We start from the raw sequence: 17,885 nt of genomic DNA, 5'->3' as shown, positions 1-17,885 counted from the left end.
GCTAATAAGTGTTGGAGAGTAGTTGCTAACTTGGGTTTTCCTGACTTTGAGTCAGGCTCTCCATCCACTGCATTACCTAACTGCCCTAATAACAAAACTAATGTAGCAAAGATTAGAAAGGGAAATTAGTTACCAGGGGGGAAAATCTTTGTATCAAATTTTAATAAAGGACTTGTTTCCAGGATATAGAGGGAACTGATTAAGATTTCTAAGAATGAGTCATTCTTCAATTGATAAATGGTTGAAGGATATGAATGGTTTTCAAAGAAAGAAATTCAATCAATAGCCATATGAAACAATTCTCCAAATAACTAATTATTAGAGAAACAAAAATTAAAGGACTTAAAAGGTTCTATTTTATAGTCGTCATATTGGCAAATTTGGCAAAAAGGAAAATGACAAATTTGGGAGGGGTTGTGGGAAAAGTCATATTAATGCACTGCTGGTTGAACTGTGAATTGCTACAGCCATTCTGGAAAGGATCCATGGCATCATATACTAAACTGTTCATACCTTTTCACCCAATAATACCACTACTAGGCCTATACCCTAAACATATCAAAGAAAGAGACAAGCTTCTTCTCAAAGCTATCTCCTAATAACCATGGGACCAATTTGATCTCTAAGCTTCTGCATACTTTGTGACTTCCCTGCCCTATCATTAGGTAGTTTCTAACTCTATTTACCTAACCCCTGTCATTCAGAGTGTGATCTGCAAAGGCTTCAAAAAATATTTTACCTTTCTTGGAATTTCATTCTTTTCCAGTTTAGCTTGACCCTATATAACTGTTTTCTCTCTCCATTTTGAGAACAAGCTTAGCTCCAAAGAAGAAATATGAGAAAACACCTCCCCTCACTCCTTTATAGAGATGGAAGAACCATCAGTGTGGAACATTGCATATAATGTCATATTTTTTTTGATGCTGGTTAATTTTGCTGAATTTTTTTCTCTTCTTTTTCTTTAAAAAAATCATTGGAATGGTTCTCTATGAGGGGGAAGTTGATAGACACTAGAGAAAATCTAGGCAATGCAAAAACAAAATATATGAATAAAACCTATTAAAAACAAAAATAAATTTTAATAGATAATTTTTTGAAGGTGCTTTTGCAATACTCAGGTGCAGCCCTGGAGTAGACCATGGGAGACTATTGGGAGGAACACCCTATTGAAATTCATCCGCTTTAAAGTACAATCCAGCAATCATCAAGTGAAAAAGGCATAACAGGGTCTTTGTTTTGTTATATAGGACTAGTGAAGGGATTGGGGGATGGAGGTGGGGAGGAGCACATGAATTTAAAGCCAAGATAGATGATATGGAGAGTAAATGTATAGAAAAAGTAGTTAAAGCACAAAGAAGAACAACTGAAAACTTTAAAACTTGGTCTAAGGTTTTCCTATTTATCTTTAATAGTGCAAGTCCCAAAAAGCTGTATGTAGAAGTGTTTGGACTTTTGTGGATTTATCTGATGATAGTTCTGTTTCACAAAGTTTATACATTTTAAGAAAATAAAGACTTGACAATAAGGTAGCATATTTTCTTGAGGAGTCATTCATGTAGGCAATCAGCACTATAATTTGTTGTCTTTCAGAAGACCTGATCTATCTAACAACATCTAACCTGATGCTGTATTGTAATAAGGAGCTACCTTATGACAGAACTTCTATTGTACTACTTCTTTGAAGAATTTGTGACTTCTTGGATTTTTAATACGTGTTCTTGTACCATTGATATTCAAGTACTTCATCAACACCTTGAATGTAAATTTTACTTTTGCAAGACTACAAATTTTAACAAGGGTATTTCTTTTTGATTCCAAGGTGAATGAGTTAGTATTTTCAAAAAATGACTGGTGTGCATGCCCTTCAAAGTAATTAGCAACTTTCAAAAGTGATTGGTACAAAACAATTATTATCATTGATCAGCACTGAATAGATAATTTTAAACAAAGTCATTGTGTGCTCAGCAGATTACAGCTTGTTAACAGGCAAGTTCTAAATGACCTCTTAAGCTAGTCAAATCAATGATGCATATTCCTCATTAAGTAACATCAAAATGTAAGTGGTCTTATAAATAATGTTTATTTTAAGCACTAAAACAAATGGCAAAACCTTGATACACCAAAAGCCATCTGCTCATAGATTCCCTCCCTCACTGAGTTTAGTTTTGTTGCCAAAAATTAATAATCAATAACTGAGCTGAAAGCAAAAAAGAACGTACCCCCCAATGTTAAAATTAAAGTAGAAATTACTCTTTCGCAATAACAACTAATATTTACAGCAACAGGTACAAGGTCAAAACCACCAACAAGGGATCAAAAGCTAGAAGAAGATTTAAAGTTCCCTCCCCCCCCCATCTCTTTTCCTTCCTGCTTATTTCTATTGATTGCTGTATTCTCCCTCTCAAATTGTCTTTCTGTTATTTCTTTTCTTTTCTTTTCTTTTTTTTTTCTTTTTTTTTTTTTTTTAGTGAGGCAATTGGGGTTAAGTGACTTGCCCAGGGTCACACAGCTGGTAAGTGTTAAGTGTCTGAGGCCGGATTTGAACTCAGGTACTCCTGACTCCAGGGCCGGTGCTCTATCCACTGCGCCACCTAGCTGCCCCTGTTATTTCTTTTCTCTTCAAAATTCTTCTTGATTGGGGTGGTGGTGGTAGGAGAGGAGAAAGTGAAGGAAGAAGAAAGAAAACTTCTCATTTCTAAATCCTCATGAGTAAAGCCCTTTATGTTGTTGCTTATTCATTCAGTCATGTCCGACTCTTTGTGATCACCTGGACCATAGCATGGCAGGCCTTCTATCCTCTACTAACTCTCAAAGTTTTTTCAAGTTCATGTTTGTTGTTTCCATGATACTATCCATTTCAACCTCTTCCCCAATATCAGGGTCTTTTCTAATGAGTTGCATCTTCTTATCATGGGGCTAACGTACTTAAGCTTCAGCTTCCATATTTGACCTTCCAGTGAGTAGTTTGAATTAATTTCTTTAATTATTGACTGATTTAACCTCCTTTCTGTCCAAGGGACTCTTAAAAGTCTTCTCTAGCACCACAGTTCAAAAGTATTGATTCTGCAGGTGCTCAGCTTTCCCTACAGTCCAACTCTCATAGCCATATATTGCTACTGGAAAAAGCATAGCTTTGACAATATGAACTTCTGTCAGCAAGGTGATGTCTGCTTTTTAGTATGCTGTCCAAATGTGCCCTATCTTTGCTTCTAAGGAGAGTATTTTAATTTCATGGCTGCAGTTGCCATCTGCAATGATCTTTGAGCCCAAGAATATAAAACTTGCCACCACTTCCATTTCTTCTCCCTCTATTTGCCAGAAAGTAATGGGATCCATTGCCAAGATCTTAGTATTTTTTATGTTAAGCTTCAAGTCAGCTTTTACACTCTCATCTTTCACTCCCATCAAGAGGCTTCTTAATTCCTCCACTTTCTGCCATCAGAAAGGTATCATCTGCATATCTGATATTGTTGATATTTTTCCCAGAAACCTTAATTCTGGCTTTTGATTCATTTAGCCTGACATTTTGCATGATGTACTCTACACATAAGTTAAATAAATAAGGTGACAATATACAGGCTTGTCATACTCCTTGTCCAATCTTAAGCCAATTGTGTTCCATGTTTGATTCTAACTATTGCTTCTTGACCTGAATACAGGTTCTTCAGGAGACAAATGAGATGATCTAGTACTCCCATCTCTCTGAGAACTTGCCATGTTTTGTTGTGATCCACACATTCAAAGACTTTAATGTAGTCAATGAAGTATACATAGATGTTTTTCTGGAACCCCCTTGTTTCTCCATTATCCAGTAAATGTTGGCAATTTGGTCTTTTGTTTTTCTGTCTCTCCTAAAACCATCCTGCTCTTCTGGTAAATCTCAATTTATATATTGTTGAAGCCCAGCTTGCAGAATCTTAAGCATAACCTTGCTGGCGTATGAAGTGAATGCAATTGTTCAGAAATTTGGACTTTTCTTGGTAATTCCCTTCTTTAGGACTAGAAGATAAACTTACCTTTTCCAATCCAGTGGCCACTGTTGAGTTTTCCAAATTTGGGGCATACTGAGTACAGCACTTTAACAGCATCGTCTTTTAAGGTTTTAAATAGCTAAGCTAGAATTCCATCACCTCCACTAGCTTTATTGTTAGTAATCCTTCCTAAGGCCCACTTGACTTCATTCTCTAGGATGTCTGGCTCTAAATCAGTAATCACACCATCATAGTTATTGGATATGTTAAGATCTTTCTTGCATAGTTCTTCTGTGTATTACTGCCACCTCTCCTTAGTCTCTTTTGCTTCTGTTAAGTCCTTAGTGATATCTTAAAAGAGTGATCAAGGATCAATGTCATGATTTTTACTTATTCTGCTTTCTACAGAGAAATGTAACTGAAGAAGGCATCAGTTCAGTCTTTCCTAGTCAATATTTTTAAGAGTCATGGACGGGGCAGCTAGGTGGCGCAGTGGATAAAGCACCGGCCCTGGATTCAGGAGTACCTGAGTTCAAATCCAGCCTCGGACACTTGACACTTACTAGCTGTGTGACCCTGGGCAAGTCACTTAACCCCCACTGCCCCGCAAAAAAAAAAAAAAAAAAAAGAGTCATGGACTATCCATTCTTTTTAAATTCTAAGAAAGCAAATACTGGACTTACCGAAGCTCACCCAAATATTATTCAGCAGCTCTGAGATTTGAATATAGGGTGCCCGATTCTAGATCCAGTCTACTGTCTCTTGTGCCTTGTTTCTAATAGATAGTATACACAATACATGGACACTATACACTTATGCCTGCTCTATAGGATTTGGAGCATAATGCTAACATTCCAAATGATCGTAGAAGTTTACAGCTGTATCTTTGCTTTATGACATTCTAGGTCATATCTCTGATTTTTTATGTTGAATTGCTTATCATGAATTATACATTCTGTATTGTGATGATCTTTATGTTAGGGTTTATTCAAATCCATTGCTATAAAAAGTGTGAGCTTTTAAAAAAAAAATTTGAACTTGAAAGAGCTTAATTTTTCCTGTGTTTTTCTGACATTACTTGTCAGGTTCACTTTCATATGCCTACATCCTTTTCTTTTTGAAGTGCTTAATCCATAAACATATACCAGTCATTTATGTCACTACCTAAGTGCAACCCACCTCCATCAGTACAGAGCAAAAATCCAAGTTCTTCAAGATCTCCTCAGGAGAGTGAAATGAACATTTGGAAAAGTTATTACAACTAGCCCATCATTGACTGACTAGGTTATGTTTCTTTCTTCTTAATTTAGATCAGAAAATGGTGTAGGACAAATGGTCAGAAGACATGGGTTTTAATCCCAGACCTGCTACTTTTTAACTGTGGCATTATGAGTAAGCCAATTCATCCCTCTGGGCCTCAGTTTCCTCATTTGTAAATTGAGGTCATTGAACTAATTGACTTCTATGGCACCTTCCAGCTTTACATCTATCATCCAATGATCCTATGTATCATCTGAGGAACTTTCTTCTATGTATCATCAGAAGTTTCAAAAGACTTCTGAGGAACTTTCTTAAGAAAAAAAATTTCCAGAAAGAAACATTAGGAGATGGAGGGCAATCTGATCTAAGCACCCTGAGAAGCAGTGTTTTCAGGGCCCAAGATTTCTCTGATACAGTCTAGACCTCAACAATAACAGCAAAGGGACTGGGGCTTCTATGATCTTCCTATGGCTATGCCAAGAAACCCAGGATATCCTATGCTGATATGGACACTACCCTAACATTCTGCTTGCCATAACCAGTACTAAATGAATTTGGATTGGGCAATTTTGAGAAATAGGTGGTGAGAATATTTGCACCTTATTTTCAATTCCTTCCTACTTACCTTAGATTCTATTTTTTTTTACATTACATATTTTGCTATTTGGTAGTCATGGTGAAAATTCAAAGGAAAATAAAGGGATGGATGGAGTAAGCATTTATATCTACTAGGTGCCAGGCATTGTGCTAAGCATTTTTTTTTTTTAGTGAGGCAATTGGGGTTAAGTGACTTGCCCAGGGTCACACAGCTAGTAAGTGTTAAGTTTCTGAGGCCGGATTTGAACTCAGGTACTCCTGACTCCAGGGCCGGTGTTCTATCCACTGCACCATCTAGCTGCCCCTGTGCTAAGCATTTTTACAAATATTATCTCAATTGATCCTCACAACAATCCTGCAAGATAAGAGCTATTATTATCCCCATTATACAATTGAGAAAACTGAAGCAGACGATGTTAAGTGACTTGTCCAAGGACCACAGAGTCCTTTGGTTTTGTCCTATTCAGTATCTTTGTCAGACTTCCATGAAAATATAGGTGGCATGTTTATTAAATTTATGGAAGACACAAATCTGAGAGGGGCAGATAAGACACTGAATAACTGAAAAAGGATCCAAAACAAATCTCAATTGAGTGGAACAATAAATAGACTAAATCCAACAAGACAGAATGTCATGGGGATAAATGTAAATAAAGTTTTGTGCTTAGCTTCAAAAAACCAGTTACACAAACAGTTATAGAGGGTAAATCAGAACTTTTTTTAAAGAGATCTGGCTATATAACTCATGAGAAAATTATTTTGTAGTGTCAAGTTAGTGGCACAAGAGTTTCATTTAATAGGGTGAAGTATTTTTTAAAAAGCTAATTTCCAGACCAACAATACTTGTGATTTTCATATTTAGCTATGGGGATATACTATAGTAGAGGACAACTCTTCAATGCTTTCAAGTTAGTCTTTAGGAGTTGCTATGGTCAAACTTCAACAGTACGTAGCCAAACTTCTAATGACACTACTTGAATTTAGGCTGTTACACAGACAAAATACATGAAGTCCCAGGCTTTCCAGCTTGGTAGGATGCAGCAGACCTTGCAGTCTACTGACATAGCCTTTAAGAAAATGGGGTCACCTCTGTACCATACTGAATCATAAGAATAGATTTTTAGTGGTTGGTCCAGAAAAAGGTAGGTCTATTGTAAATTGCTCTTGGTTTAATAACTTCTGGATTATTGCATTCAGTTCTGGGCTCCACATTTTATGAGGTACATTGAACAGTTGTAGCATGATCAGTGGAGGCTGACCAGGATAATGAAAGGACTTGAAATTCTGCTATTTACAGAATAGTTGAAGGAACTGGCAGTATTTAGCCTAGAGAATAGAATGCAAGGAGAAAGTTAACTATTTTCAAATATGTGAAGAGTCATCATGTGATAGAGGGATAATTTTATTCTGTGTGACCTAAGTTATAGGCTGGTAGGTTGGGTCGAGTATAAGAAGGAAGAAACAAGCAATTAGAGCTGCCTAAAAAGTGGAATGGGTTGCATCATCATGGAATAAGGTGATTTTTTACCACTTGGAATAATCAAGCTGAATGATTCTTGTCAGGAATGTTTTGAAGGGGACATTTATATTGAGTATAATTTGGAGCCTATATGACCTTCTATTTCTTCTATTAAAAGAAGCTTTCTTTCTCATATTTAGGGTATTTCTCTTTCTGTGTCTTAAAAACACAACATATTAAAACACATACATTTATATGATTTATGTCTTGCCATAATTTTTAACAATGCTCAGATTATTTAGTATAACTTTTAACTTTTAAACTATGTGATATTTCCTCTCCTTACCATCAGCATATCAATCAAGTTTATATTATTCTGGTTTGCTCATTTTATTAAAAGCAAATTCAGAGCACAATTGACTTTTCATTTGTTTAACAAGTGAAGAAATATTTACCCTGACAGCCATTTCATTGTAGAAATTCATCTTCATAGTCAAATATGCTGTCTGTGAATCAAGAAAAAAAAAAGATGGCATACATTTCAGTTACACAAAGACAGTGCTCTTATTTTTACATATAAAAGATAAGAATCTTTATACATAATACATAATAAGAGTTCTAGGCTTAGAGAGAATAAAATCAAACTTTGTATTGAAGAGATAGGCTTCCTAATACATAATGCAGGCTTAACCAGAAAAATCTATGGTAGTCAAACTAGGAGCTAATGGAGATATATGATCATAAAATGCTCTCCGCTGAGTTTGATAATCAATGGTGCTCTACTGAGAATAGAATAACAAAGCAGAAATATTCACAAGTGCTGGTGACATGTAGTATTGTATGATTTATTCACTGGGGTTCTTTTAGCCAAAACTCACAGAAACATAAAAGGAATTCATATTTCAAGACGTCTGGTTTAATGAAAAATTCAAAGAAATGCTGTCTTCAGTCGAAATCGTTCAAGGATACGGATGCAGTGATGGAGCAAAATTGTGCCTTCCAACCATCTGTACAAAATGTTATGTACTTAGCTGCCTCCTGAGTAATCCTTGGGAATTTTGTTTCATTTAATATTCATTTTAACACCATAAAATCATAAATACAGTGATATCATGTTATAGTGAATCCCCTGATATAGAACACTTCCTAAAGTCCTAGTTTCTTTCTGGTAAAGTCAGATCTCTCTACTAGTGTAAAAAAAAATCATTGGTACTGTGAATATTCATTTGGTAACATAAGTTTTTCTAATGACCACATATCTTTAAACTAAGTCTTAACATCTGTTCCACCTTCTAATTACAGATATTAAATTAACATAATTCACAACTGTATCATAAAAAGTAAGACATAAGTAGTTAAACTCTTGTGTATGTCCTTTTCAATGCTATATACAACTTTATACATTTTTATTCATTCAATTTCTCCTCACTCAACAAATTAAATGTCTAGTATGTGTCTTGGGTGTCTGGAAACAATGAGAAAGGGAATGCTTTAACTCTTATACTGGGGTGCTCCCCCATGGCAAACAAGAATTCACTATAAAAGGGTTTCACTATAATTAGTGTTATTTGAATTGCCTGGTCTGATCGAAAGCAAATTGTCTGTGGAGAGCAGCAGGACTGGATTATTTATCAACAGTCTGGGCAATTAAGAAACAGTTGGCTGCAATATGTTATTTACAAATGAACACAATGATGCTACTTCATTTTAAATTCTCTTTCTTCATTACATCAAACAAAGCATAATTCTTGTAGCTTAATTAAGGTGAATTTAAAATACTCCCTTTAATATTGTATTACTTCAACTAATATTGAAACAAACATAACAAAAACATGAAATATTTTTAAAAGAAGATGCTTGTTGGAAATCTGTGGTCATATGTATTTTTTAAAGTTGTGTAATGAAAAAAAAACCCCACTTACCAGAGTTAACTGCTAAATTCTAGTAAATAAAATTGGTGTGTGTGTGTGTGTGTGTGTGTGTGTGTGTGCTTAGAGAGGGTAGTATTGGATAGTTTGGTGTTTTAAATGTAAATATCCAAACACTGAAAGCTCTTAGATTCTGAAAAGTAGAAAATGTTCTTGTATTCTATACTACTAAGATTAAAAGGAGATATGACCTTGGGACTTTGGAACTCTATTTTCCTGTGCTTATGTTGAAAAGGAAATTTTATTTCTGTATATCCTTCTAATATTACCCAGTACAATCAGACTAAAAGAAGTATCTCCATTTAGTTCTTTGGCACAGATGCCTTGGGATGAAGGCTTGGGGGGGGGGATAACTATTAATTTTATTAGATAAAATATAAGTGAGTTGTTCTGATAAGCATGGAATCATGCATTCATCATTTCAGAAACAATTCTGACTAAAAGGAAAAAGAGTATTAACAAAATACTTCCTCTCTGAAGTTTTCCAAAACTGCATTAAAGTTTAAGTATCCCAATTCTAGGGAGTAAAAAACAGCAAAGACAAGTAACAGTTACATTTCCCTTCTTCTCTCTGATAGAAATCTAATAATAACTTTCATTTATGTAATATGAAGCATTTTCCTTACAACAATCCTATGAGACTGTTTGTGTAACTATTATCCCCATTATGTAGTTGAGGAAACTGAGGCACAGAGAGGTTAAGGTGAAACTGGTATTTGAAGCAAGTTCCTGATTCCAGTTATAACATGTACAACTCATCTTAGCTAAAATATAGTTAAATATAAAATATAGTTAAAATAGAATTCTTATTTTCTCATACTTTTTTTTGAGACTGTCTCCCTGACTGAGTCTTCTAGTCTTCCCAACTAGAAGTGCAGAGGACATTCATGAAGCATCATCTCACTGATCATGGGAAGCTTTGAAGGCTTTGACCTTCTCCAACTTGGGATGGTTCATCCCTTCCTTTGGCAATATCAGTGCCTATTCCTTACCCCCATCCTGGAAGCCTGCCACATTGAACTCAGCATGGACACCCAATCAGGTTTAGTCCTACTGCAGCTCAGAGCTCCCAAACTTAAGCAATCTATGAACCCCAACCACCCCAATACCAGGGATTGCAGATGTGTGCTAGCACACCTAGCAATTTCTCATACTTTTTCAAATTCTTCCTCCAAATTTATGTACTAAATGTTCTTCTCCATTCCACAGTCTCAATTAAGTAAAATGTATATCAGCCGGGGCGGCTAGGTGGCGCAGTGGATAAAGCACCGGCCCTGGATTCAGGAGTACCTGAGTTCAAGTCTGGCCTCAGACACTTGACACTTACTAGCTGTGTGACCCTGGGCAAGTCACTTAACCCCCATTGCCCCGCAAAAACAAAAACAAACAAACAAAACAACAACAACAACAAAAAAACAAACAAACAAACAAAAAATGTATATCAGCCGTTATTATATAACCAATTTCTCCAAATAATTAAGAGGTTTATATTCCCAAGCAAGAGACAGTATAGGTAGTCAGAGTAAGGAAGACTGGAGTCCAAGTCTAGCCTCCTATACATGGTGGTTATGTGATAATGGGACAAGTCGTTTAACCTCAGTATTCTAGGCAACTTTCTAAGATCATAGCTTGGAGAGGAGGTTTCAGACTGCCTTGGTAGAGGGGTTTTTCTCTTCTCAGAACTCCTATGTTAATGAAATCACAGGTCCAGTCCTAATACCACATAAACAACGTGGGCTTTTCTTTCCAGATATTCACAGAATCATGTTCCAGGGAAGAATAAGTTTCAAAGCCATCTACAACAAAATTCCCCTGGTTGAAATTCCCCTCTATATTATTACCAAGTAATCATCCTGGCAGCACCTAAAAACCCAGAGCAATGGAAGAACATACCTCTTGAGGTAGCTCATCTCATTTTTGAATAGCTCTAATGGTTAAGAAGTTTCCCATTCATCAATATTAATTATTCCTCCATGTAACTTCCAACCACTGCTCCTGGTTCCTTCCTCTGGAGTCAAGCAGAACAGTCTAATCTTTCTTACACAGGACACTTATAAAACTTGAAGACAGATATCAGGTCTTCCTCTCTCAAGCGTTCTCTTCTTCAAGGTGAACATCTCCTTCAACTTAGGTTCATGTGGAATTTTTTACTATTTCCTCATCATCTTAACTCCCCTCTTCTGAATATACTGTAATGTCTTCTCTTAAAATATAGCACTTAGAACAAAACCCAGTACTCCAGGGAAGAATACAATGCAATAAGCTCTATGTGGACAACCCAGAAAAGTACAATCCATCTTTCATTTAAGAAACTCCAATGATAGGGAACTAATTGCCTCCTAAATCAATTTGTTCCACTTTGGGAAGGCTTTGTAAGGAACTCTTTTCCTTACACAGAGATTCTATTTGCTTTCTGGAACTTCTACCCATTACTCTTAGTTGTACCAAAAAGAAAAGCCTAATTCTTCAAAGTGGAAATCCTTCATTAGCTAAGGACAGCTATCTCCCTCACCCTCTTCCCCAAATCTTCTGCTCTCCAAAATAACCATCACCCCTCACAGTTCCCTAGCTCCCCCAGGCCATGAACCTTGATGCCATACTTAATTAACTCTTCACTATTGCTTCCCCACCCCATTCCCACCCCAGTCCAATCTGTTGTCAAAGCCCACTGAATTAAGGGTTTTTTCTGCCATATCACACACTTTGAGCTTTCATCCACATAAAACACCCTGGTCTTTTTTTAGATAAACTACAATCTAGGCATTTCAACTAGAAAACGTTACATTTAGTATTATTACATTTCATCCTATTAGATTAAGTTAAATGTTCAAGCCTATCAAGATTGTTTTGGATATGATTCTTATTTTTCTGTATATTAGCTATGCTCCCCCAGCTTTTCATAATTTACAAATTTGATAAGGATGGCACATATTAGGCATTTATCCAAGAAACTGATGAAAAAATATTAAACAGTAGAGGGCTAAGCCCGAGAAAATTCTATTAGAAACTTCCTTCTACTCTGACATAAAACTGTTAATGGCTACTCTTCAAGTATGATCATTCAACTATTTCTGGATTCATCTCACTATGTTATGATTCTTCCCAATTGTGCATCCTTTCTATAAGAATAGCATGAGAGATTTTATCAACCACTTTCTAAAATGAAGGTAAAGATTATTTTATCTATTAGTTTGGCGATCTATTTTTAAAAAGGAACTGGTTGGTCTGCAGAATTTGGGAGCTCCTTGAGAGCAGGGATTCTTTGGTTTTCCTTTGCAAACACAGTGCTTAGCACAGTCCCTGAAATATAATAGGTGCATAATAAATGCTTATTAACTAATTGACCAATGAAGCAATGGTAGCTATCTGGGATACTACTTCTATTTCCTCATTCTGCATTAGATTGTGGTAGGAGTGAAAGAAATAAGAAGGACTTGAGCTGAATAAGAAGGAAATTGTGTAGGTGATTTGTATATACTAGTGAAGTAGGTCAGTTTTTGTATTTAGGGAGGAGAAGATTTGGTGAAATCTAGGAGATACAGAGGAAAATGTAAAGGAGAAAAACCTCTAGGTACAGCTACTGGTCCATATTCTACTTCCAGGTCGAGAGCTGAGTTAGATACTGGACATTTAAGTAGAGCATATAAAGATTAAGGAGATATAAAACAGATCAAAACAAAATGGACAATTTTGATTATCTAAAATTTTAAAATTTTTGCACAAATAAAAATAAAAACAGCTTCAGTTGCAAGAACCTCTTAGACAGCTAAATAAAATAAAAATTTTGTTAATACAAAATATTTCTAGGATGAGCATTTCTAGGACTGTCAAATATTAGTGGTAACAAAAGTCATGCTTTGCCACTAATCTTATTAGGAAAGCTTATAGTACTTTAAGATAGATATTTCTGTTCATATTAAGAAAAAGTCCTTCTATTTTTAGGCCTTCTATTGTTTAAAAAATAAAAATGCTTTCTTTTCCTTGTAAAATAAAAGTGCCTGTTATATAATTATCCAATTTCTATTTTTTTAATTGATTAAATTATGCTAATAGTTCTCCTGATGTTGAATCTTCCTTACATGGCTCATACAAATCCATTATAGAATTATGATTTTTGAAAAATATGTTGCCATGACCTCTTTTTTTTTTTTTTGCCCAGCGTCACACAGCTAGTAAGTGTCAAGTGTCTTTGGCTAGATTTGAACTCAGATCCTCCTGAATCCCAGGCCAGTACTTTATCCACTGTGCCACATAGTTGTCCCCCAAGACCCCTTTACTAGTATTTTATTTGTATCTTTATATTAATGGTCTTACTGATACTGGTTTATATATTTTTCTGCTTTATCCCACCCTGGTTTGGAAATCAGGCACATATCTGTCTCATGGAGTTTCATAAAATGCCTTTCTTTTCTATCACTTTTCACAAACTGTCTAGGTAGCATAGCAACTAGGAATACAAGTGAATAGTGTTAGGCTTGGAGTCAAGAAGATCTGGTTAAATTTCTGTTTCAGACACTTACTAACTCAGTTATAAAATGTGACCTCCATCTGTAAAATGGGTAACTACCCAATTCAGAGGATTATAGTGAGGATCAAAAGGGATAAAATGTATACAAAAGTATATTGAAGAACTTAAAGCACAATATCAATGTTAGAGGGTACCCAGGCCAGAAGAGAAAACTAAACAGAGCAGCTGACGGCAAATGAAGAGATATCTGGAATTTTGAGTACTCTATGATGGGAAGTTTTTTGTTTGTGGCCTCCAGGACCCCACACAGAGGGGGAAGAGTAATTGAAAGTTCTTATGATGGAAGTTAATTTATGAAAGTGATATTTTGGATGGTTGATCTTTGAGACATCCTCCTGTGGTCTTAAGGAGCAAGAAAGAACAATCATTGAAGTCATTGATCCTAGAAGTTAAGAAAAAAGTCAGCTATCTCCATTGGCTTGTTCCCTTGCATTTTCTCCAGAAAGCACCAAGATGGGGAGATGTCTCTATCCATTCCTAACCCCCACCAGTAATGTCATCTTGAACTAAAGCAATTTAGCTACTTTGCCCAATAGAGAGCAAACCCAGAAAGTCTAGCTGTGGATTTGAGTTCAGTTGCAGAGTAGTCCCAGGGAGCCCAACAAAATGACATGCCCCACAGAGACATTGCATCCAGGGAGAGTAACATAAAGATACCAGTAGAGAAAAAATGATAGGAGCCCTAAAGAACAAGAAGCATGACTTACTGTAGATGAATATTCACTATGTCTGCACCTCTCTACTAGTGTGTTCTATGTATGTGTCCATTTTTCTCACTGATGTTACACTGATATTATGGGAATAATATGGTCATGTTTACAGGGGACTTATTTGTTCCTAATGTATACTATTCCATTCTGGTAAATGCCTTTCACTTCAAGTTAAATATGTCAATTGGCACACTATTAAAGGTACAAATACAGTGAGTGGGTGGTTGGAGCAAACAATAAGTTTAGGAGTATAGATCCATAGAATATCTCAAACCTGGGGAAGTCACCCCATGGGATAAAAAAAAAAAAAACCCAACATGAGCCAACACTATATAATAATAATAAATTAATTTTTAAAACCTAGCATTTATGTAGTACTTTAAAGTTTGCAAAGCACTGTACATTTGTTATCTCATTTGATACAAGGACCCTGTGATGTGGGTGTTATCATCATTACCATTTTACAAACTGGGAAACCATAAAAAGAATACATCTCCTACCCACAGCTGTGAGGGGCATATGATGTGATGTACTCTGATCATTAATACTAAGATTGTGTATCCATTTAGAATATATTGTGGAATATGGTATAAGGTGTTGATCTTAAGTCTGATTTGTGACAGATTGCTTTCCAATTTTCCCATCTAGTTTTATCAAATATATTTTTTCCTAGATAATTTATTTTCCATTTTATCAAACACTTGGCTGAATTCCATTCTGTGTTTCTGATTCTCCCTGGTTTGATCTGTTCCATTGATCAATCTAGATCTTTATTTTTAAACTAATACCAGATGGGTTTGGTGTTTGCTATTCTCTCATCATCCTTACTTCTTTCCAACATTTTCCTTGATAGTCTAGATTTTTATATGAATTTTCTAGAAATTCTTTCTCAAGTAATTTGGTTAAGTATCCTATTACCTCTTCCATTTATCAAAGCAATGTTTTTATATTCATCCATTTCACTTTGATGATCAGTTTAGTGGCATATAATTAGGCAAAATAACTCCTAATAAGTGCTTTAATTTCATCTTCATTGGTACTGCATTCACCTTTTTCATTTTTGAAACTAATAATTTGTTTTTCTACTTTTTAAAATCAAATTAACCAATGATTTATCTATTTTGTTTTTTCCCATAAAATCAGCTCCTAGTTTATTAGTTCAATTTTTAAACTTTCAAATTAATTAATCTCTCCTTTGATTTTTAGAATTTCCATTTTGGTATTTAATTGGGGAAATTTATTTTGTTTTAATTTTCTGCTGTGTTTTTGTAGATGCATGTTCAGTCCATCGATCTGCTCCTTTCTTTTCTTTTCTTTTTTTGTGGAATCTGCTCCTTTTTATTGATGCATATGTTTACAGATATAAATTTTCCCCTAAGTACTGCTTTTGCCGTGTCCCACAAATTTCACTGTATTGTCTCACTGTTACATTCTCTTTAATACAATGATTGTTTCTATGATTTTTTCTTTGACCTGCTCATTCTTTAGAATTAGATTATTTAGTTTACAGTAATTTTTAATTTCTGACTTGAAGTCCCTCTATGGAATGTAATTTTGATTTCATTATGGCCTGAAATTTGCATATTTATATTTCTGCTTCACTTCATTTGTTTGTCAAGTTTTTATGTCCTAGTATATGGTCAGTTTTCACAAAGTTGTCATATACAGCTGAGAAAAAGGTATACTGATTTCTATTCCCTTCATTTTTCTTCAGAGGTCTATCATATTTAACTTTTCTAGGATTTTATTCATCTCTTTAACTTCATTCTTATTTATTTTATGGTTAGATTGATCTAACTCTAAGAGGAGAAAGTTGAGTTCTCCCACTAATATATTTTTACCATTTCCTCCTATAATTCATTTAACTTTTCCTTCAAAAATTTGGATATTATGTCATTTGGTACTTTTAGGTTGAATATTGTTGTTACTTGATTATCTATAGTTCCTTTTAGCAAGATATAGTTTCCCCTTATCTCTTATATTTTTGCTTTTGCTTTGTCTGAGATTATGATTGCTACCCGTCTTTTTTAGTTCAGTTAAAGCACAACGGATTCTTCTCTAGTTCCTTATTTTAACTTTGTGTGTGTGTTTATGTTTGAAGTGTGTTTCTTTTAAACAATATATTATTGGATTCTTCTAACCCATTCTGCTATATGCGTACATTTTATGGGTGAGTTCATCTCAATCACATTCACAGTTATGATTACTAACTGCATTTTCCTTCCGTCCTATTTTCTATTTATCCTTTTCTTTCTCTTTATATCCTGTCCCTCTTCAAAAGTCTATTTTACTTCTAACTTCCTTTAATCTGTCTTCTTTTTTATAACTACATCTCTTTCTCTCATATCTTTCCCCTCTTAATTCCCTGTTGATTAAAATAGATTTCTATATCCACTTGAGTGAGTATATGTATTCTTCCCTTTTTGAACCAATTCCAATGTATAAGGTTCGAGTGCTGTCTCCCTTCCCTTATTATCCCTTTCACTATAAAATCTCTTCCTATGTGCTTCTGTTATGTGAGAAAATTTCTCCCATTTTTTCTCCCTTCTCCCTTTACCCAGTGCATCTCTCTCCATTTTTTGATCATCCCAATATAATCAACTCCCACACCTTCTTTCTGTATGGAATCCTTCTAAGTACCCTGATAATGATAAAGGTCTTAGAAAATTCATGTATCATCTTCCCATATTAAAAGGCAAACAGTTTAACCTTAGTGAGTTCCTTATGATTTTGCTTTCACATTTACCTTTTAAGTCTTGTACTTGACAGTCAAATTTTCAGGGGCAGCTAGGTGGCACAGTGGATAAAGAACCAGCCCTGTATTCAGGAGGAACTGAGTTCAAACCAGCCTCAGACACTTAACACTAGCTGTGTGACCCTGGGCAAGTCACTTAACCCTCACTGCCCCACAAACAAAAAAAGAAAAGAAAGAAAAAAGTTTAAAGAAAGAAAAAAGTTAAAAAAAAAAAAAAGAAAAAAGTCAAATGTTTCTATTCATCTCTGGTCTTTTCATCAAGAATGCTTAAAAGTGGGGCAGCTAGGTGGCGCAGTGGATAAAGCACTGGCCTTGGATTCAGGAGGACCTGAGTTCAAATCCAGCCTCGGACACGTGACACTTGTTAGCTGTGTGATCCTGGGCAAGTCACTTGACCCTCATTGCCCTACAAAAAAACCAACAAAAAACCCAACAAAAAAAGAATGCTTAAAAGTCCTTTATTTAATTAAATATCCATTTTTTTTTAAATTTGAAAGATACTCAGTTTTTCTGGTTAGATTATTCCAAGTTGTAATGCTACTTTCTTTGCCTTATGGAATATCATATTCCAAGTTCTCTTCTACTTTAAGATGGTACCTGCTAAATCTTGTATAATCCTGACTGTGGCTCTATGATATTTGAACAGTTTCTTTCTGGCTGCTTTTTACTGAACTAGG

The 17,885-nt window shown here is 35.2% G+C and overlaps 1 protein-coding gene across 1 annotated transcript in view; it reads right to left on the bottom strand.

Moving 5' to 3' along the window:
• SPATA17 (spermatogenesis associated 17) overlaps positions 1-17,885 on the bottom strand; it is a 251,839-nt gene that overhangs the window by 168,502 nt on the left and 65,452 nt on the right. Inside the window, exon 4 of the mRNA XM_044004567.1 lies at positions 7,743-7,793. Within this exon, the coding sequence (XP_043860502.1) occupies positions 7,743-7,793 (51 nt within the window). The remainder of the gene's footprint in view (positions 1-7,742; positions 7,794-17,885) is intronic.

This window comes from Dromiciops gliroides, chromosome 4 (genome assembly GCF_019393635.1).
Source record: "Dromiciops gliroides isolate mDroGli1 chromosome 4, mDroGli1.pri, whole genome shotgun sequence".
Lineage (NCBI taxonomy): Eukaryota > Metazoa > Chordata > Mammalia > Microbiotheria > Microbiotheriidae > Dromiciops > Dromiciops gliroides.
Note: the sequence above shows the minus strand (reverse complement) of the source record. Positions and strands in the feature narration are given on the sequence as shown.